This window comes from Nicotiana sylvestris, chromosome 3 (assembly GCF_000393655.2).
Source record: "Nicotiana sylvestris chromosome 3, ASM39365v2, whole genome shotgun sequence".
NCBI lineage: Eukaryota > Viridiplantae > Streptophyta > Magnoliopsida > Solanales > Solanaceae > Nicotiana > Nicotiana sylvestris.
In genome coordinates this window covers 169,581,899-169,604,263 of record NC_091059.1, presented here as the reverse complement: position 1 = coordinate 169,604,263, position 22,365 = coordinate 169,581,899, and the positions used below count along the sequence as shown (strand labels likewise).

The 22,365-nt window shown below is 40.2% G+C and overlaps 1 protein-coding gene across 1 annotated transcript in view; it reads left to right on the top strand.

Annotated features, from left to right (window-relative positions):
* The window catches only part of LOC104238437 (uncharacterized), a 38,727-nt gene that overhangs the window by 186 nt on the left and 16,176 nt on the right, over positions 1-22,365 (top strand). The window contains exons 2-5 of the mRNA XM_070171165.1: positions 13,345-13,639; positions 13,740-13,805; positions 13,884-13,946; positions 16,635-16,705. Coding sequence (XP_070027266.1) covers positions 13,345-13,639; positions 13,740-13,805; positions 13,884-13,946; positions 16,635-16,705 — 495 coding nt within the window. The remainder of the gene's footprint in view (positions 1-13,344; positions 13,640-13,739; positions 13,806-13,883; positions 13,947-16,634; positions 16,706-22,365) is intronic.

The following is a 22,365-nucleotide window of genomic DNA, read 5'->3' as shown; positions in this document are numbered from 1 at the left end:
TCACTGGTATTTAGTTAAAATTGGTAGGCGTTTAAATTAGGGATTTCTGTTTTCCCATTTTATTTCTCTCTCTTTTTTGTGGTTCCATCTCTTTAGGTTTTTTCTTTTTCAAATATCTATCTCACAGATTGTAACACTTTTGAAATCTTTTGAATATCCGTAAGTGCAATTTCTTTATCTTTTTTCGCTGAATCGTTGTAAATGGTATGTGTAGAAGAATGTCTATCATCAGCTTCTGAATAATCGAAATTTTGATGAACACCAACTTCATCGCTTGAGATATCATGTTTATTAATTATAATATCTTGAGATTTTCCTGATTTGTTAATATTATCTGGTCCAAATTAAGAAAAGAAAAAATTTCAAAACTAACCCAAACACCTCTTTTGTTTTCCCAAATTTAAGCTTGATTCTTGTGGGACAACTGGCTTCGCTTCATATTCCAATTCCCACTGCAACATTCCTTTCTTTCTCTTTTCTTGTTTTCATTGTAAATCCCAAAATTGCATCAACTTCTTCTATGTTTAGCTCCAAGCTTTCTATATGAAGCAACAATGGAAGCTAAAATCAGTAGTTTTGTGTGAGGGTTTTGGGTATTAATTTCCCAAATGAGCCCATTTGTGATTTCTAATTTTTCTAGCCCCTATTTCATTTGTTATTTCTCGTAAGTTTTTCCCTTTTTCTTCCTTTATTTCATTGATTTTTAGCCATCTCTTTTGGATTCCTTTGAAATTTTGTAAACGAGCTTTTGCCGTCTATTATAGACCAACTTTTTTGTGTTGATAATTCTGCAATATGTCTCTGAGAAAGGGAAACTAAATGAGATTTTCATATTTCCTAATTTTACTTGTGAAAAGTTTCTTTGTTGGTATTGAAGCACGGTACTTTTTATACCAACTGATCTACAAGCCTTTCTTGGTTTATACTTGCTACCTGTTTCAAAATGTCCGTAGTTTGACTTTGAGATATAATTGATTTGCTCCATTGTTTTGTCTCTTCAATTTTAGAATTTGCTTAGCTTTGCTGTTTCGTCGGATATAAAGTTGGTGCAATATAATATAATGGAGAGTGGAGGTGGGGAATGCTTCGATTTACAGAAACATAATTTTCAGTTCTAGACAACCAAGTACAAAGAATTTCAAAGGAAAATTATTTTATATCATCCCAAATAGGACCAAGGATTTTATGTTTTATAATCACATTTATTCTTGTATCACTGCGCATCCCACTATAGTAGTCCATTTGTCATATGGAATGTTATTTGTATTAAAAATGTCCATCAAAAATGGATTGAAGGATCCATGTTTTAGCTTTTGATGGCTGAAATTACTTTGGGATTAATTCCAGTTGCAAAGGTAGCAGCAAAAGATTATATCTTTAGTACTGTGTGATTCATCAGTTCAATTTTTGCAGTTTGATTGATAAGATATTTAGGAAGAGTCAAATGAGCTAACCTATCAAGCAAAATTCGACGACGTACATTAACATATAAAATTGCTTCATTTGACTCATCTCCTATCCTTTCCATTTACTTTCATCCATCAATAACCCTATTTTTTAAAGATTTGATTTTTTTCCTTAATGAAAAATTGTTTTGGCTTTAATGATTGAAGGAGACAAAAGAAATAAAAGTATAGTTTATATTACTGGAAAAAAGATTTGAAAAGAGTCATATGTAATATATAAGTTACATAGGATTTTATTTGAATTATAATGTCACAATTTGAATTTTTCTCCCTCGGCAGTCGTGATAACGCCTACTCGTAGAAGCTAGGCAAGCCACTAAACATAGAAAATTTCTAACTATTTTATTTTTAACCCTTTTTAACAATCTGAATTAACAGGTATCCAATATTTAGATATTAACAATAAATGAAATCAAGCGGAAGACTTAATCTAATATAATAACCAAGACCAGTACGATAATGACAACACACATCTCTACCCGGAATCCGGTGTCATAATATCACGGACGAACTAAGATTACTACAACAACTGTCTGAAAGAAATACAATCTGTCTCGAAATCTAATGAAAACAAAGTACATAACAAAGTAGAAGAGAATTCCGGGCCTGCGGACGCCTGCATGACTACCTCGGGTTCTCTGGTTGGACTGAAGTCAGGCTCCCCAAGTGCTACTATCCAAAAGCTGCTCCGGAATCTACACATAGTGTAGAGTGTAACATCAGCACAACCGACCCCATGTGCTGGTAAGTGTCTGGCCTAACCCCAGCGAGGTAGTGATTAGGCTAGGACCAGACTCCAGATAAACCTGTGCAGTTATATAATATACAACGGAAAATAAACAGGAATAAACAATTAACATGGGAGGGTACATGCTACGGGGAAAATATCGAATCCAACAAAAACTTAAGAGAAATATGAGAGAACAATTCAAGATTTACAACAAAACCATAATAACACTGTTGCGGCACGCAACCTGATCCCTATCATTTAACACTGTTGCGGCGTGCAACCCGATCCATTTGTATCACTGTTGCGGCGTGCAACCCGATCCAATATAACATTGTTGCAGTGTGCAACCCGATCCAACATAACATTGTTGCGGCGTTGCAACCCGTTCCAACATAATATTATTGCGGCGTGCAACCCGTTCCAACATAACATTGTTGCGGCGTGCAACCCGTTCCATATATAGTATTTTTGCGGCGTGCAACCCGAACCAACATAACATTGTTGCTGCGTGCAACCCGTTCCATATATAATATTGTTGCGGCGTGCAACCCGATCCAACATAACATTTATATATCTTTAGCAACAACCATACCAAGAGTCCCGACAAGGGACCAACAATAAGTTACACTATCCCGGCAAGGGATTCGACAGTAAAAGTAAATATGTCCCGGCAAGGGAGAAACAACTATAACCAATCTTAACCCAACTTCTACTCATCTCAGCTAACACTAATACTCAATCATTAGTAATTTCCACGAAAACAAACTTAATCCTTGCTTAATATCGATAATCATTAATTAAAGCATCCGTAGTACTATTTAAGAACACAAAATAAATTGCAATTTAAGACTCACGGTCATGCTTGACACCAACGTATAGATACTCGTCACCATGCCTATACGTCGTACTCAACAAGAAGCAAATAACAAATAGGACACCACTCCTAATCCCTCAAGCTAAGGTTAGATCGAACACTACCTCGAACTTCCACGACCAACTCAAGCCTCAAACACCGCCTTTCCTTTCGAATTCGGCTCCAAATCAATTGTATCTAGACATAATTGACTTAATAACATCAATAAACGCTAAACAATCCAATTTCAATGCTTAATTATAGCTTTCCCATCATTCTTCCTAAAAAGTCAAAAATCGACATCGGGCCTACTTGGTCAAAATACAAGGTTCGGACCAAAACCCAATCACCCGTTCACCCACGAGCCCGAATATATAATTTATTTTAAAATCTGACCCCAAAACGAGGTCAAATTCCCAAATAATCAAAAAGCCCTAACTCTACCCAAATCCCTAATTTTCTACCATTAATCACATGATTTAGGCCTAGAAATCTAATGGGTGTTAATGAAAATTGAAGAAAATGAGTCTAAGATTACATACCTATATATTGGTGGTGAAATCCCCTTTCAAAAATCGCCCAATTTGGAGAGAAGAGAAGAAGTTATGAAATTTTTGCTAAATCCCGTTTTTGGTTCTGTTTTAAAATCACTGGACAGGCCTTCATCGCGTTTGCGATAGGCCTGTCGCGTTCGCGATGAAGCCAGCTTAAGTGACCTTCGCGTTCGCGCTAAACGGCTCGCGTTCGTGAGCTTCAGCTCCTAGAGCCTTCACATTCGCGTCCTGGTGGTCGCGTTCGTGGAGGGTACAGTACCCCTCCCCCCGCCCAGGCTATAAGCCTTCGCGTTCGCGATACCAGGCCCGCGTTCGCGAAGGGAAGACCCCCCAATGCTTCGCGTTCGCTATCTGGTTCTCGCGTTTGCGTAGAAGGAATTTTTCTTCAGCATGAATAGCTCATCTCGTTCGCGAGGATCCTCCCCCGGACGCGAAGAAAAGAATATCAGCACACCAAAACTGAAAAACCTGCAACTTTTTGAGTTCGAAAAACCTTCCGAAACACATCCGAAACTCACCCGAGCCCTCGGGGCTCCAAACCAAACATGCGTACTAACTTAAAAACATCATATGAACTTATCCGTGCGATCAAATCGCCAAAATAACATCATTAACATCGAATTAAACCTTAAAATCAATGGATTATTTCAAAACTTCTTAAAACATCAAATTTTGCATTTAAGGTCTGAATCACGTCAAACGGATTCCGTTTCTTACCAAACTTCACAGAATTATCTTAAATCACGTATAAGACCTGTACCGAGCACCAGAAACAAAATACGAGCCCGATACCAACATGTTCTAATCAAAATTCATTTCCAAATCCTTTAAACAATTTCAGAAAATAATTTTCTTTAAAAATTCATTTCTTGGGCTTGGGACCTCGGAATTCGATTTCGGGCATACGCCCAAGTCCCATATTTTCCTACGGACCCTCTAGGGCCGTCAAATCATGAGTCCGGATCCGTTTACCCAAAACATTGACCGAAGTCAAATTAATTCATTTTATAATCAAAATTTATCATTTTTCATAGATTTTCACATATAAGCTTTCCGGCTATGCTCCCGGACTATGCATGCAAATCGAGGTGATGCTAAAAGAGGTTTTTAAGGCCTCAAAATGCAGAATTCCATTTAAAAACAAGTGATGAACTTTTGGATCATCATATTTTCAACCTCTAAAACAACCGTTCGTCTTCGAACGGATAGAAGAAGGAAGTTTCCGAGTTAGGGAAAGGATCGGGATAACGGCTCCGCATATCAGACTCGGACTCCCAGGTCGATGTCTCAACAGGCTGACCTCTCCACTGAACACGAACAGAAGGAAAACTCTTTGATCTCAACTAACGAGCCTGTCAGTCTAGAATAACTACTGGCTCCTCCTCATAAGACAAGTCCTTGTCCAACTGAACAGTGCTGAAATCTAACACGTGGGATGGATCACACTGATATTTTCGAAGCATGGACACATGAAACACTGGATGCACGACTGATAAGCTTGGCGACAATGCAAGTCTATAAGCCACCTCTCCCACTCGATCAAGGATCTCAAACAGGTCAATGAACATAGGGCTAAGCTTTCCCTTCTTCCCAAATCTCATCACACCTTTCATAGGCGACACTTGAAGCAAAACTCGCTCACCGACCATAAATGCTTAATCACGAACCTTGTGGTCGGCATAACTCTTTTGCCTGGACTGAGCGGTAAGAAGCCTATCCTGAATGATCCAAACCTTGTCCAAGGCATCCTGAACCAGATATGTACCCAACAACCGAGCCTCTCCTGGCTCAAACCATCCAACCGTAGACTGACATCGCGTACCATATAAAGCCTCATAAGGAGCCATCTGGATACTCGAATGGTAGCTGTTGTTGTAGGCAAACTTTGCTAAAGGCAAAAACTGATCCCACGAGCCTCTAAAGTCAATGACACAAGCTCGGAGCATATCCTCCAAGATCTGAATGGTCCGCTCGGACTGCCCGTCCGTCCGAGGATGAAATGCTTTGCTCAACTCAACCCGCATGCCCAACTCTTGCTGAACTTCTCTCCAGAAGTGCGAGGTAAACTGCGTACCTCGGTCCGAAATGAAAGACACAGGTACACCATGAAGGCGAACAATCTCCCGGATATAGATCTCAGCTAAACTCTCAGAAGAATAGGAGATTTCCACAAGAATGAAATGCGCTGACTTGGTCAGCCTATCAACAATAACCCACACTACGTCGAACTTCCTCCGAGTCTACGAGAGTCCAACAATGAAATCCATAGTGATCTGCTCCCACTTCCACTCGGGAAGCTCAATCCTATGAAATGAACCACTGGGCCTCTGATGCTCGTACTTAACCTGCTAACAATTCAAATACCAAACCACACATGCAACGATATCCTTCTTCATTATTCGCCAATAATAATGCTGCCACAAATCCTGATACAACTTCGCGACGCCCGGATGAATAGAGTACCAGGAGCTATGGGCCTCCTCTAAAATCAACTCTCAGAGTCCATCCACATTAGGCACACAAACGCGACCGTGCAATCTCAAAACTCCATCATCACCTAAGGTAACCTGCTTGGCACCTCCGTGCTGCACCGTGTCTCTAAGGACACATAAATGGGGATCATTATATTGCCGATCACGGATACTCTCTAATAATGAAGAACGAGCGACTATGAAAGCTAACACACGGCTGGGCTCAGAAACATCCAACCTCACGAACTGATTGGCCAAAGTCTGAATATCTAAAGCAAAAGGTCTCTCACTGACCGAAATATAAGCAAGACTACCCATACTGCCTGACTTCCTACTTAAAGCATCGGCCACCATATTGGCCTTTCCCGAATGATATAAGATGGTGATATCATAGTCTTTCAACAGCTCTAACCACCTTCTCTGCCTTAAATTCAACTCTTTTTGCTTGAACAAATACTGAAGACTCTTGTGATCCGTGAACACCTCACATGCCACGCCATACAGATAATACCTCCAAATCTTCAATGCGTGACCAATGGATGCCAACTCCAAATCGTGAACCGGGTAGTTCTTCTCATGAATCTTCAACTGCCGCGAAGCATAGGCAATGACCTTGCCATCCTGCATCAACACTGCACCAAGTCCAATACGAGATGCATCACAATAAACTGTATAAGGCCCTGAACCTGTGGGCAAAACCAACACCGGTGCCGTAGTTAGAGCTGTCTTAAGCTTCTGAAAGCTCGCCTCACACTCGTCCGACCATCTAAACTGGGCACCCTTCTGGGTCAACCTGGTCATCGGAGCTGCGATAGATGATAGTAGTCTGCCAATCCCAAGAAACTCCGAATCTCTATAGTTGATGCTGGTCTAGGCCAGTTCTTGACTACCTCAATCTTCTTCGGATCAACCTGAATACCCTCTGGTGATACAACATGACCCAGGAATGCAACTGAACTCAACTAGAACTTACACTTCGAGAACTTAGCATATAACTGACTATCCCTCAAGGTCTAAACACCACTCTAAGATGTTGCACGTGCTCCTCCCGGCTACGGGAATATATCAAAATATCATCAATGATGACTACCACGAATGAATCCAAGTAAGGCCTGAACACTCGGTTCATCAAATCCATAAAAGTTGCTGGGGCATTTGTCAACCCGAATAACATCACCAAGAACTCATAGTGCCCGTACCGAGTGCAAAAAGCTGTCTTAGGGACATTGGATGCCCTAATCCTTAACTGATGGTAGCCAAATCTCAAGTCAATCTTCGAAAATACCTTAGCACCCTGAAGCTGATCAAATAAATCATCAATCCTCAGCAATGGATACTTATTATTGATCGTAACCTTATTCAACTGCCAGTAATCAATACACATTCTCATCGATCCGTCCTTCTTCTTAACAAACAACACTGGCGCACCCCAAGGCGAAACACTTGGCCTAATGGAACCCTTCTCAAGAAAGTCTTGCAACTGCTCCTTCAACTCTTTCAACTTTGGTGGGGCCATACGATACGACGGGATAGAAATAGGCTGAGTGCCCGGAGCCAAATCAATGCAAAAGTCAATATCCCTTTCGGGTGGCATACCTGACAGGTCTGAAGGGAAAAACTCAGGAAACTCACGAACAACGGGCACAGAATCAATAGAAGGAACCTTAGCACTAGAGTCATGAACATATGCCAAATAGACCAAACACCCCTTCTCGACCATACGCCGAGCCTTCACATAAGAAATAACACTACGGGTAGAATGACCAGGAGTCCCTCTCCACTCTAAACGAGGTAAACTCGGTAAGGCTAAGATCACAGTCTTGGCATGACAGTCCAAGATAGCGTGTTAAGGTGATAACCAGTCCATCCCTAATATGACATCAAACTTGACCATATCCAAAAGAAGCAAATCTACACGAGTTTCAAGACTTCTAATCATAACTATACAAGAATGATGGACTTAATCTACCACAATAGAGTCACCAACTGGTGTAAACACATATACATGGGCACTCAAAGAATCACTATGCATGACCAGATACAGTGCAAAATAAGATGACACATAGGAGTACGTAGACCCTGGATCAAATAAAATGAAAGCATCTCTGCCACAAACCGGAACAGTACCTATGATAACTACATCAGAAGCCTCAGCCTTAGGCGGCTGGAAGAGCATAACATCGGGGCTGGGCCCCCCACCCTGGACTACCTCTCTGGGACAGCCTATAACTGGCTGGCCTCCACCTCTAGCGGTCAGAGCTCCACCTCTAGAACCTCTACCTCCACCTCTAGCACCTCTACTCCCACCTCTAGCTGGCGGGCGGTCTGTGGAACACCTGGTGCCTGAACCATAGCACGGGAACCCTGCTGTTGCGAATGAGTACCCACCAATCTCGGACAAGCTCTCTTGATATGACCATACTCACCACACTGAAAACATCCACCTGAGTGCTGCGGCTGAGGAAACAGAGATTGACCCTAGCGACCTGAATGACCACCCTGAAAACTCTGGAGTGGCGGTTCACTGATAGGAGTTGGTGGTGCACTGTAGGGCTGCTGATCAGAATACTGCATGTGAGAACCACGGCCACCTGAAGCACCGTGAGAAACCTGAAGTGCTGACTGAAAGGGCCTAGGAGGATGGCCTCTACCATACGAATCCCTGCCTCCAGACGAGGCACCACTGAATCTGCCTGAATGACGGGGCCTTTTGTCCGACCCATGACCACCTCCCTGCGACAGAACCATATCCGCTCTCCTGGCCACATTGGCTGCCTCCTAAAAAGTAATCTCACTCCCAGTCTCCCTAGCCATCTGAAGATGAATCGGCTGAATAAGTCAATCAATGAACCTCTTCACCCTCTCTCTCTCTCGGTGGGAAGTATGACAAGAGCATGACAAGCCAAGTTGATGAATCTGGTCTCATACTGGGTAACATTCATGGAACCCTGCTGGAGACACTCAAACTACCTTCGATAGGCCTCTCTCTAACTGATGGGGAGAAACGTCTCCAAAAATAGCTGAGTAAACTACTCCCAAGTCAAAGCTGGCAATCCGTCTGGTCTAGCCAAGCAGAAATCCCTCCACTAAATCTTGGCAAATCCAGACAGGCGAAAAGTGGCAAAATCGACCCCATTAGTCTCAACTATCCCCATGTTCCTGAGAACCTCATAACAGCTATCTAGATAATCCTGGGGATCCTCAGTAGATGCACCGCTGAAAGTAGTAGTAAAGAGCTTGGTGAACCTATCCTACCTCCATAAGGCATCGGCAGGCATAGCTGCTCTATCACCAGTATGAGCTACCACACCCGGCTGAACTGCTCTAACTGGCTGAACCGCAAGAGTCTGGAACTGTGTAGCTACCTACTCCGAGGTGCGAGTAGCAGGAGTCTGGGCTCCTCCTCCAACCTGAAAGACGGCTGGTGCTACAGGAAGCAAGCCTGCCCGAGTGACACTCTCCATAAGGACCACTAGACGGACCAAAGCATCCTGAAGTACTAGGGTAGCAATAAACCCCTTTGGGACCTGAGCTGGGCCCACCAGAACTGCTGGGGCCGGAACCTCATCATCAAAGTCAAATTGAGGCTCCGCTGTGGGTGCTGCTGCCCTGGGCTGAGCTCTGCCCCTACCTCGGCCTCTAGCACAGCCTCTCCCTCTGCCCCTCATAGGAGCTACTGCTAGGGCTCGGGCTACTGGTCGGTGGATGAGGAAGCGCGTGTTCTCGCCATCTGCAAAAGAACAGAGTAGAATTTCAATTAGCATTGAGAAACCAATCCGCACGACAAGAAAGAATAAATGTGGAATGTTTCCTAACTCTGTAGCCTCTAGGGGATAAATATAGACGTCTCCATACCGATCCCTCAGACTCTACTAAGCTTGTCCGTGAATTGTGAGACCTATGTAACCTAGATCTCTGATACCAACTTGTCACAACCCGGATTTCCCACCCTCGAGAGTCGTGATGGCGCCTACTCGTAAAAGCTAGGCAAGCCACTAAACATAGAAAATTTCTAACTCTTTCATTTTAACCCCTTTTTAACAATCTGAATTAACAGGTATCCAACATTTAGATATTAACGATAAATGAAATCAAGCGGAAGATTTAATCTAATCTAATAACCAAGACCAGTACGATAATGACAACACACATCTCTACCTGGAATTCAGTGTCACAATATCACGGACGGACTAAGATTACTACAACAACTGTTTGAAAGAAATACAATATGTCTCAAAATCTAATGAAAACAGAGTACATAATAAAGTAGAAGAGAACGTCGGGCCTGCAGATGCCTGCAAGACTACCTCAGGATCTCTGGCTGGACTGAAGGCAGGCTCCCCAAGTGCTACTGTCCAAAGATGCTCCGGAATCTGCATATAGTGCAGAGTGTAGCATCAGCACAACCGACCCCATGTGCTGGTATAAGCGCCTGGCTAACCCCGATGAGGTAGTGACAAGGCTAGGACCAGACTCCAAATAAACTGTGCAGTTATATAATATACAACGAAAAATAAAATGGAATAAACAATTAACATGGGAGGGGTACATGCTACGGGGGAAATATCGGATCCAGCAGAAACTTAAGAGAAATATGAGAGAACAATTCAAGATTTACATCAAAATCATAATAACACTGTTGCGGTGCGCAACCTGATCCCTATCATTTAACATTGTTGCGGTGTGCAACCCGGTCCAACATAACATTGTTGCGGCATGCAACCCGTTCCAACATAACATTGTTGCGACGTGCAACCCGATCCAACATAACATTGTTCCGGCGTGCAACCCGTTCCATGTGTAGTATTGTTGCGGTGTGCACCCTGATCCATTATAACATTTATATACCTTTAGCAATAACCATACCAAGAATCCCGGCAAGGGGCCAACAATAAGCTATACTATCCCGGTAAGGGATTCGACAGTAAAAGTAAATACGTCCCGGTAAGGGAGAAACAACTATAACCAATCTTAACCCAACTTATACTCATCTCAGCTAACACCAATACTCATTCGTAAGTAATTTCCACGAAAACAAATTTAATCCTTGCTCAATATCGAGAATCATCAATTAAAGCATCCGTAGTACTATTTAAGAACACAAAATAAATTGCAATTTAAGACCCACGTTCATGCTCGACACCAACGTATAGATACCCATCACCATGCCTATATGTCGTACTCAACAAGAAGCAAATAGAAAATAGGACACCACTCCTAATCTCTCAAGCTAAGGTTAGACCGAACACTTGCCTCGAACTTCCATGACCAACTCAAGCCTCAAACACCACCTTTCCTTTCAAATTAGGCTCCAAATCAATTGTATCTAGATATAATCGACTTAATAACATCAATAAATGCTAAACAATCCAATTTCAATGCTTAATTATATCTTTCCCATCATTCTTCCCAAAAAGTCAAAAATTGACCCTGGGCCTGCTTGGTCAAAATACGAGGTTCGGACCAAAACCTGATCACCTATTCACCCACGAGCCCGAATATATAATTTGTTTTGAAATTCGACCCCAAAACAAGGTCAAATTCCCAAATAATCAAAAAGCTCTAACTCTACCCAAATCCCTAATTTTCTACCCTTAGTCACATAATTTAGGCCTAGAAATCTAATGGGTGTTAATGAAAATTGAAGAAAATGAGTCTAAGATTACATACCTATGTATTGGTGGTGAAATCCCCTTTCAAAAATCGCCCAATTTGGAGTTGAAGAGAAGAAGTTATGAAATTTTGGCTAAATCTCGTTTTTTGGTTCTGTTTTAAAATCACTAGACAGGCCTTCATCGCGTTCGCGATAGGTCTATTGCGTTCGCGATGAAGCCAGCTTAAGTGACTTTCGCATTCGCGCTAAACGGCTTGCATTCGCGGAGCTTCATCTTCCAGAGCCTTCGCGTTCGCGTCCAGGTGGTCGCGTTCGCGTAGGGTATAGTACCCCTCCCCCTGTCCATGCTATAAACCTTCGCGTTCGCGATACCAGGCCCGCGTCGCGAAGGGAAGACCCCCCAATGCTTCGCATTCACGACCTGGTTCTCGCATTCGCGTAGAAGGAATTTTCCTTCTGCATGAATAGCTCATCGCGTTGGTGAGGGTCCTCCCCCGAACGTGAAGAAGAAAATATTAGCACACCAGAACTGAAAAACCTGCAACTTTTTGAGTTCCAAAAACCTTTCGAAACACATCCGAAACTCACCCGAGCCCTCGGGGTTCCAAGCCAAACATACGTACTAACTCAAAAATATCATATGAACTTATCCGTGCGATAAATCGCCAAAATGACATCATTAACATCGAATTAAACCTCAAAATCAATGGATTATTTCAAAACTTCTTAAAACATCAAATTTTGCATTTAAGGTTCGAATCACGTCAAACGGATTTCGTTTCTTACCAAACTTCACAGAATTATCTTAAATCACGTATAACACCTGTACCGGGCACCGGAACCAAAATACTGGCCCGATACCAATATGTTCTAATCAAAATTCATTTCCAAATCCTTTAAACAATTTCAAAAAATAATTTTTTTTAAAAATTCATTTCTTGGGCTTGGAACCTCGGAATTCGATTCCGGGCATACGCCCAAGTCCCATATTTTCTTACGGACCCTCCGGGACCATCAAATTACGGGTCTGGATCCATTTATCCAAAACGTCGAACGAAGTCAAATTAATTCATTTTATAGTTAAAATTTATCATTTTCACAGATTTTCACATATAAGCTTTCAGGCTACGCGTTCGAACAGTGCACACAAATCGAGTTGATGCTAAAAGATATTTTTAAGGCCTCGAAATGCAGAATTCAATTTAAAAACAAGTGATGTCCTTTTGGGTCATCACATATAATCGGTTGGTTCAATAAATATAAATGAGCTATCCAATTATGCTATACGATATTGCAATTAATTAACATGAAGAATCGTGATGGGAGGATTATGAATTTTTAATCTCAAGTCTTAATTAAATATTATGAGTTCGAGTCGTAAATATGGTTTCTTCACTCTTAGTCAAACGTCTCGGGTTCAAGTGATGCGACAAAAATAAATTTACTCAACTCTGCTTCTACTTAATATATCCATGTTTTAACTTTTGATGCCTGCTAAATTACTTTGTTTTACCATGTTTTATCCAAAACTTTTATCTGTTTTGGTATGTTTTGTTTAATACCACCATAACGAGTGCTGATATTCATTGGTTTGTAGTGCATATATTTTACTTCTAAGTTTTGATTTGGTATATGTGAAACTTATGCACACCAAAGATGTCAAATTTTAAAAAACCCGTGGATTCAACATGCTGGACACAAAAAGGGAAACGTCAATGCTCTAAAGAAAGAGGCATCCAAATTAAACAAAGACGTCGCGAAATGTATAGGGCGAGGTCGGTCGATAAAAGAGAACTAAATTTACTGGAGCGTCGAACGACATACCTTCATTCTAGAAAGCAGAATCCAACCAGTGATTCCACTGAAGTATCAGCTTTTTACCAATTTAATAGAGAATTAGCGAGGCAGAGAGCTGCTCTAACAGGAGCCTCATCTTCTACCTTGACAACAGGTTTGTGCGCTAAGATTTTGTTATCCTTGAATAAACTATGTGATACACATATTTTGTATGCTCATAAGTTGCTCTTATGTTTTAGTAAATGTGTTCACAGTTAATGATTCCACTCTTTCTGATAATGGGAAAGACCTACATGGTCGCTCTCCCGTTTTTAAAGTTGGTAAGTGCGAAAGTATAGTGTTCAAAGTTGTGCAATCTTTCAAGACCCAAATTTATATGATAATTCATTTTCTCTTAGGGTCTACAACAGGAACGTGTAGTGAACAATATAATAATACCATGTGTAACGCTACAAGCAAAGGTTCGTTTCCATCTAGCTTTAATGTCATTTCAGTCATTTCTTTTTCACGACTGGCCTTTTTTCATTCTGGTAAATCTAAAATATATGGGTCGTACATCTAAAAAATGTGTCTCTGGAACACTAATGACTTGCCCAATAGCTTTTATAGACTAAAAACTGTGCCGAATTGCAAATTTTGTAGAGCTAGAAGATTTCAATATGAATCACCGGGATTATGTTGTGATAATGGATCAATGAAATTGATTCACTATGGACTACCTGCTAAATTGCTAAATCTTTATTTAGGAAACTCTCAGGAGTCCAAATATTTTCGCACTTATGTTAGATTGTATAACAATATGTTTGCATTTACTTCTCTTGGAGTGAATTATGATAGAGATTTAGCAAGAAAAAATTGTAGTATTTATACGTTTAGAGTTCAAGGGGAAATGTATCATTTCATAAATGACCTCCTGCCTTCAAGTCAACCAGCAAAAAATCTTGTATTTTTATGATACTGATAATGAACTAGCAAATCGGTTGGCATACTTTGACAGGCTTAACGAATCGGTTATCAGGATTTTGATGGACGCATTAAAAGTTAATCCATACTCTATCTTTTTGAAATCTTTAACAGATATCCTAGAATTATCAAACTTCTACATTGCGCTTAAGTCCGACTCTGGTTTAGATCAAAGAACCTATAACTTACCAACATCATCTGAAGTAGCAACAATATAGATAGAAGATGAAAGTAGTTCCAGTATTTCTCTACCACATATTCGAATTTATACACATAGTAGTAAAAGCCAATTGGTAAATTACTACTATGGTTGTTATGATCCATTGCGGTATCCATTACTATTTCCTTATGGACAAAACGGATGGCATTGTGGTATTAAAAAGATTATTCGAACGAATAATACTATTAGCCATGGAACTTATTGTGAAAATGAACAACTACCAAGTGTAGAAAATATGTGTTCAGTCGATATGCTACTTGACATGGAAGCAGAACTTCTGGAAAAAAAGAAAAGAAAAAGAAATACTGTGTCATGCCGTGAGTATTATTGTTACAAGCTCCAAATGAGGGACGATGAAGAAAATGGGGTTTTACAAGCTGGAAGAGTATTCCAATAATACTCAGTTGACGAATTCATCAAGCTTGAGACTCAAAGGTTAGATTTCTATTCATTTAATCAAGATTTATTTAGAATAGATGTGTTAGCGGGGATTTTTAATGTTCTAAGACACGGAGAGAGAGAGAGAGAGAGAGCCATGCAACATTGGCAAATAAAGTTTTCTTCCTGCAAGTTTTATAGGAGGTCCTAGGGATATGCACCGACGATATATGAACGCTATTGCGTTAGTGCAAAATTTTGGGAAACCTAATATATTTTTGACAATGACATGTAATCCATCTTGGACAGAAATAGAAGAACATTTACTGGTAACAGATGAGGTACAAAATATGCCCGATTTAGTTAGTCGTGTGTTTAGAGCAAAGGTAGAAGAGATGAAAACAAATATCCTAAAGAGTAATACATTTGGAAAAGTTGTTGCTTTTATGTACACTATTAAATTTCAAAAGCGTGGTCTTCCATATGCTCATTTTCTTATCATACTCAAAGACGAATATAAATTGTTAACTCCGGAAGCTTATGATAGAGTTGTTTGTGCTGAAATACCCGATTCTGATGAGAATGATTACCTGTATTCAGTTGTTACTAAACATATGATGCACAGACCTTGTGGTAGTTTAAATCCTAAATGTCCTTGTATGAAGAACCGAGAATACTGTAAGTTCAAATATCCAAAAGATTTTGCGGATCATATATCAAAGGGAAAAAATGGATACCCAATTTACGAAAGATGATATAACGATAAACGTGTAAATATTAGAGGACAATTTCTTAACAATTCGTGGGTAGTTCCTTACAATACATATCTATTGAGCAAATTTAACTGTCATATTAATGTTGAAGTTTGTTCTGATATTAAAGTTGTCAAATACCTTTATAAATATATCTGCAAGGGACATGATAAAATTGCCTTTTTCGTGCGTGCTAATGATCCAAATATTGAAATAGATGAGATCAAAGAATATCAATTGCTAGGTGTGTATCTCCACCAGAGGCAACTTGGCGTTTATTTGGTTTTCCCATTAGCGAAATGACTCCATCTGTTTATCATCTTCAACTACATCTTGAAGGATAGCAATTTGTCTCTTTTAAATCCACACAGACAGTAAATGCAATTATAAATAATCCCATGATTAGGAAAACAATGTTAATAGAATTTTTTTTGATGAACAGAGAAAATCAAGATGCCAAGATAAAGAATTTCCAGAATATTTTGTATGGTCCAAATAATATAAAATGTGGACACGTCGACAATAGGGCAATGTTATTGGACGTATTGTGACATGTCATCCAACAGAGGGGGAAAGATATTGAGCCATTTTTTAACTTTTAGTAATGTTTGGCAACTACAAAAAGGGCTTAAAAAAAGTTAAAATCTGCTTAAAAAAGCCAAAACCAACAAGTTGGGTAAGCCCAACTTTTTCGAAATTGGCTTAAAAGCCAGATATTTTTGACCAAATATATTACATTCTTATTCCTTATTATTTTTCTTAATTCCGAAATTACCCCTCAGTAAAAAAACCCTAAAACATACAGTCTCTTTTTCTTTTGTCCATTCCTGTTGCAGCGTATGCGTTCTTCTTCCTCTTCTTCCATAACTCTCCCCAACTTCAACTCCAATTTGAAAGCCTCTTCACAGTAAGTAATATTCCTGTTGAATTTCAATTCCTAGTGTGTTTTCAAAGTTTTGGATTAATTTCAATTCTATTGGAGATTAGGGCTAATAGATATGCCCATAATAATTTTTTTTAAATCTTTGATGTCCTTACAAAAATTACAATATCTCCTTTTTATACAATTAAATGTGTTCTTATCTAATTAGTTAATCAGAAGTTATCAGACATATACCCCACAAGAAAAGAAGAAAGTTAGTGCAGAAACATCTAGTCGTATAAAAGGAGTTAGCTAATCCAATGGAGCAACTGCTTTACAAACTCCAACGCAACTGCTTTACCTTAATAGGAGTAAAGATTGTATTTTTTTCAATTCTGTAAGTAAAGGGGTCCCAAGAATTTATGTTAGTAAATGTAGAGTCACTGCACCTGCTATTTTTCTATGATAAAAATGGATACCAGTTCAGTATTTGTATTGTAATTTTTCAAAAATTTCCCAATATATGTAAATTCAAGTCAAGAAAAGTAATCTTCTGCTTATAAGTTTGTCCATAGCAAGGGTAAGAGATAACCATTATCCTAATAATGAGATTAAAAGTGAAAAAGAAAATTTACTTTTGTACCTCATAGTTAAACTGTACATTGGGTGTCAAATGTACTGCTTTACCTTAATATACAAAGTTCTGTAAAGATTGTATTTGTATTAGAAGGTGAAAACTAGAGAATGTTTGTGTAATTAAATCCTTTATTTCTGTTTGCATATTATACTTTGTTTGCATATTATACTTTGTATAGAATCAACTTTGTCGGACTGAATATTCTTTTCGGGCCATATTAAAGCTTGGTCACAATATGCCATACAAGGAGTTGTGTGAGCAACTTCAATCTTGGCTTCTTTAAGCTCTTTTAGGCTGTTAAACACAAGGCTCTCCTGATCTCGTCTGTCCTCTCTCACCTGGACCCACCTGTCTTCTACTTGGCGAGAGGTCCTTACCACTTGCTAAACTGGGACCTCAGGCTGTGTCGCCATGACACATGGAACCTGTACAATGAGAACTCGCTGCTATAGAGTGGGGGTAGTGGAAGTCTGGTCCCTTCCCCGAACTGTGAAGTAGTTGGCACAACCTGAATCAACCCCGCCTGAACTAATGTACCAAACATGCTGTGCTAATGTCTCCTGAAGTACTGGAGTAGTAGTATCATTAGGCGTATCCGATGCCTAGGCTCTGGCTGGAACTGCTGGTGGTTCCTTAGTGGCAGCTCGCACGGGTGCTCTGGTTGCACTGCGTGCGCATCCTCAGCTTCTACCCCAGCCCTAACCTCTGACGGCTCTCGCAAGGGGCGCAGGTGTCTGATCATCTCTTGTAGCACGTGTCCTCACCATCGGTGAGAGAATAGAAGATAGAAGTTTAGAATTGTGATATCAAAAATCTCGCACGACAAGGAATTCAAATGAAATGGAAATTTTCCTAACGGTTACATAGCCTCTCGTAGATAAGTACAGATGTCTCCGTACCGATCAACAAGACTCTAATAAACCGGCTTGTGATCCATGACTCCTATGAATCTAGAGCTCTGATACCAACTTGTCACGACCCCGGTACTCCCTCCGTGAACCATCGTGACGGCACCTAGTCTCTACGACTAGGTAAGCCTAATTTGCAAAAGAAAAACCAAAATATTTTGCGGAAGTAAACAATTTAAAATAGAAATAATATAACAATAGTATTTAAATGTGCCGCTCGGCTTACACCACGTTTAACTCTCAATACCAAACATAAATCCAAGACCCGGAAACCCATGAATCACAAGCTAAGACCAATACTACATAGCTCTTACTCCGGAATGTCTAATAAGAACAAGAAGGTACAGAAGGGCTAAATACTAAAAGCATGAATAGAAAGGGACTTCTCGGTCTGGGGACGTGACAGATGTACCTCGAAGTCTCTAGAGTTGTCTCCTCCCTCAAGGATAGTAGACCTGATCAGTGGTACCTGGATCTGCACATGAAAAAAACATGCGCAGAAGAGGCATGAGTACACCACAACGGTACTTAGTAAGTGTCAAGCCTAACCTCGGTTGGGTAGTGACAAGGAAGGTCAGGGCCCTACTGAGGTTAAATAAAATATAAAGATCAACAGTATAGAACGAAACATTATAAATAAGTACAACAGTAAAATAACACAGGTTAAATAGAATAGCAACAACTATATAGAATAAGGTAAATATGGAAAGGAAATACAGCTCAGCACCAAGAGCAAATACAGCTCAGCACCAATAGCAACAATAGGGGATCTCCCAAGAAGATACCGTCCTGTAGTCCCATCTTTACATATCCAGTGAATCTGCCGGGATACCATCCCGTAGTCCATCATATATATATGTCCGAAGGATCCCCGGGATCCCATGCCGTAGTCCAACTCATAGTGCGGGGGGATCTATCGGAATCCCGTTCTGTAGTCCCAAATGTAAATACCCAGTACTGGGGGAATCTACCGGGTGCATTCCCGTAGTTCCATATCACTGTGCAGGGGGATCTACCGGGAATCTAACCCGTAGTCCCAAAGTAAATATGCAGGTGGATCTACCGAGAATCTAACCCGTAGTCCCAAAGTAAACAGACAAGGGGGAGCTACCGGAATCCCACATCCGTAGTCCCAAAATAAATACACAACAACAACAGGAAGATGTACAGAAATGACAAAATCATATTAAGGCAATAAGTGATTCTAGCCTAGCATGCTGCACAGAATTCAAGTAAGGCAGGTTGAATCAAATAAAGCAAATTAAGTCACTTAAACATGTTTTCCTAAGCTAACAACAGGCTTAATAGTGCAAGAAATAGAAACAAGAAAGGAAACATACTAGTAATTACTTAAGAAAACCGGATTTTCAACAATTAGCACAAGTACGCACTCGTCACCTCACGTACAAGGCATTTCAATCACCAAATATACCAATCCTAAGGGGAAGGTCCCCCACACAAGGTTAGATAAGCCACTTACCTCGAACCGGCTCAAAATCAACCCAACACCGCGTCTTTGCCACGAGTACTCGACTTCAAATGACCCAAATCTATTCAATTCAATTGTATAATGTAAATAGCACTTCAAGTAACTAATTCTACAATTAAATTCTAAGCTAATACACGAAATTATGTAAAATGACCAAAATGCCCCTCAGGCCCACGTCTCAGAATCGGGTAAAATTTACATTTTCAGAATCCACATACCCTCATGAGTCTAACCATACCAAAATTATCCAATTCCGATACCATTTGATCCTTCAAATCATCATTTTACATTTTTGAAAGATTTCACAAGTTTTCTTCCCAAATTCCATCCCAAATCACGAATTTAATGATGAATTCAATGATGGATTCATGTACTCTAGCCAAATCTGAGTTAGAATTACTTACCCCGATGAAATTTTTGAAAAACCTTCGAAAAATTGCCAGAATCCGAGCTCTCTAGGTCAAAATATGAAATAAAACCCAAAACCTCGTATTTATAGGGCACCCCCCGGATTTCCACCACTGCGAACCACACAAAAACGAGTGTTGTCCGCACAAAACCAGTGCGGTCCGTACAAAAATGAGTGCTATCAGCACAGGTTTTGACTGTAGTGACATGCTTTAGTTTTTAGGCCATAACTTTCTCTACATATGTCAAATTGTGATTTCTTTACCTTTCTAGAAACTAGACACAAAGGGCTACAACTTTCGTTTTTGAATCATCCCAAAATTCCTTGTAGATCAAAAGATATGAGCTTCCGAAGTAGGACTAGTGCAATTTTCCTCACCGCGGACCGCACTGCATTTTGTGCGACCGCACAACCCCCACCGCGGATGCACTGGACTTTGTGCGGACCGCACTGGTGGGTTCCGAGGCCTGCAACTCTTCTGGACCTGCAACAGCTATGATTTTCGGCCTAAATTATCCCGGAACTCACCCGAGTCCCCGGGATTTTAAACCAATTGCACCAACACATCCATAACATCGTTCAAACTAGTTCAAAACTTTAGAACGCTCATAACAACATCAAATCACCAATTTAACATAGGATTCAAGCTTAAGAACTCCAAGAACTCTTAACTTATGCTTTCGATAAAAAAATCTATCAAATCTCGTCCGAACGACCTGAAATTTTGCAAGCACATCACATTCAACACTATGGAGCTACTCCAATTTTCGGAATTTCATTCTGACCCTTAGATCAAAATCTCACTATCGGACCGGAAACTTCAAAAATTCGACTCTCGCCATTTCAAGCCTAAATTAGCTACGGACCTCCAAAACACAATTCGATCACGCCCCTAAGCTCGAAATCACCGAACGGAGCTAATGGAACCGTCAGATTTTCATTCTGAGGTCGTTTTCACACTGTTCCGACTACGGTTCCCAACACTTAAGCTCTCATTCTGGGACAAAGTGTCCCAAAACTCCCCGAAACTCAAAACCGAACATCCCGGCAAATCAAAATAGCATAAATAAACTCGGGAAAGCAATTAATAGGGGATCGAGGCGTTAATTCTTAAGACGACTGGCCGGGTCATCACAGAACCCAAATATATATTTTGTTTTGAAATCGGACCTCAAATCGAGGTCCAAATCCCCAATTTTTGAAAAACCTAGGTTCTATCCAAAACACCCAATTTCCCCCATGAAAATCATTGATTTTGAGTTGAAATCATGTGAAAAGATGTTAATGATTGAATAAAACGAGTTAGAAATCACTTACAAATGTTTTGGAAAAGAAAGATTATTTGAAAAATTGCCTATTATGTTTTTAGGTTTTGAAAAATGAAAAATAAATGAAAATTCCGACTAAATATACTACTCTCAGATGCCCTGTGCGGACCGCACAAAATCAACTGTGTCCGCACAGTCACCAGTGAACCTGTGCGGAGCCGCACAAGATCCACTACGGCCGCACAACCACCAGTGCGGACATCACAAAACCAGTGCGGACCGCACTAGCAGGTTCAGAGAGCTGCACTTCTCTGAACCTAATAGCCATGTTTTAAGCCTAAGCCACCCCAGAACCCACCCGAAACTCACCCGAGCCCTCGGGACTCTAAACCAAATGTGCATACTAACTCAAAAATATCATATGGACCTACTCGTACGATCACATCATCAAAATAACATGTAAAATCATGAATTAAACCTCAAAACTCAACAATTTCATCAAGAACTCTCAAAGTTCATAACTCTTCAATCGGAAGTCCAACTCACGTCAAATAAACTCTGTTTTTCACCAAATTTCACAGTTATCTTTCAAATACTATAAAAAATTTGTACTGGGCTCCGAAACCAAAGTATGGGCCCAATAACAGTGGTTTCAAACATTAATTCTTTTCTTTATTTCTTAGATAATTCAGTAAAATAATTTCTTTCAAAAATTGATTTCTAAGGCTTGGGACCTCAGAATTCATTTCCGGGCATACGCTCAAGTCCCATATTTTACTGCGGACCTCCCGGGATCATCGGAACACCGATCCGGGTTCATTTTTCTCAAAATATTGACGAAAGTCAACCATAATCAAATTTTAACTCTAGAATTTCTATTTCTCATATTTTCACATAGAAGGCTTTCCGAATATAGGTCCAGACCACGCACGTAAAACAAGGTGAGGTAAAAGGGAGGTTTTTAGGCCTCGGAACACTGAATTCACTTGCAACA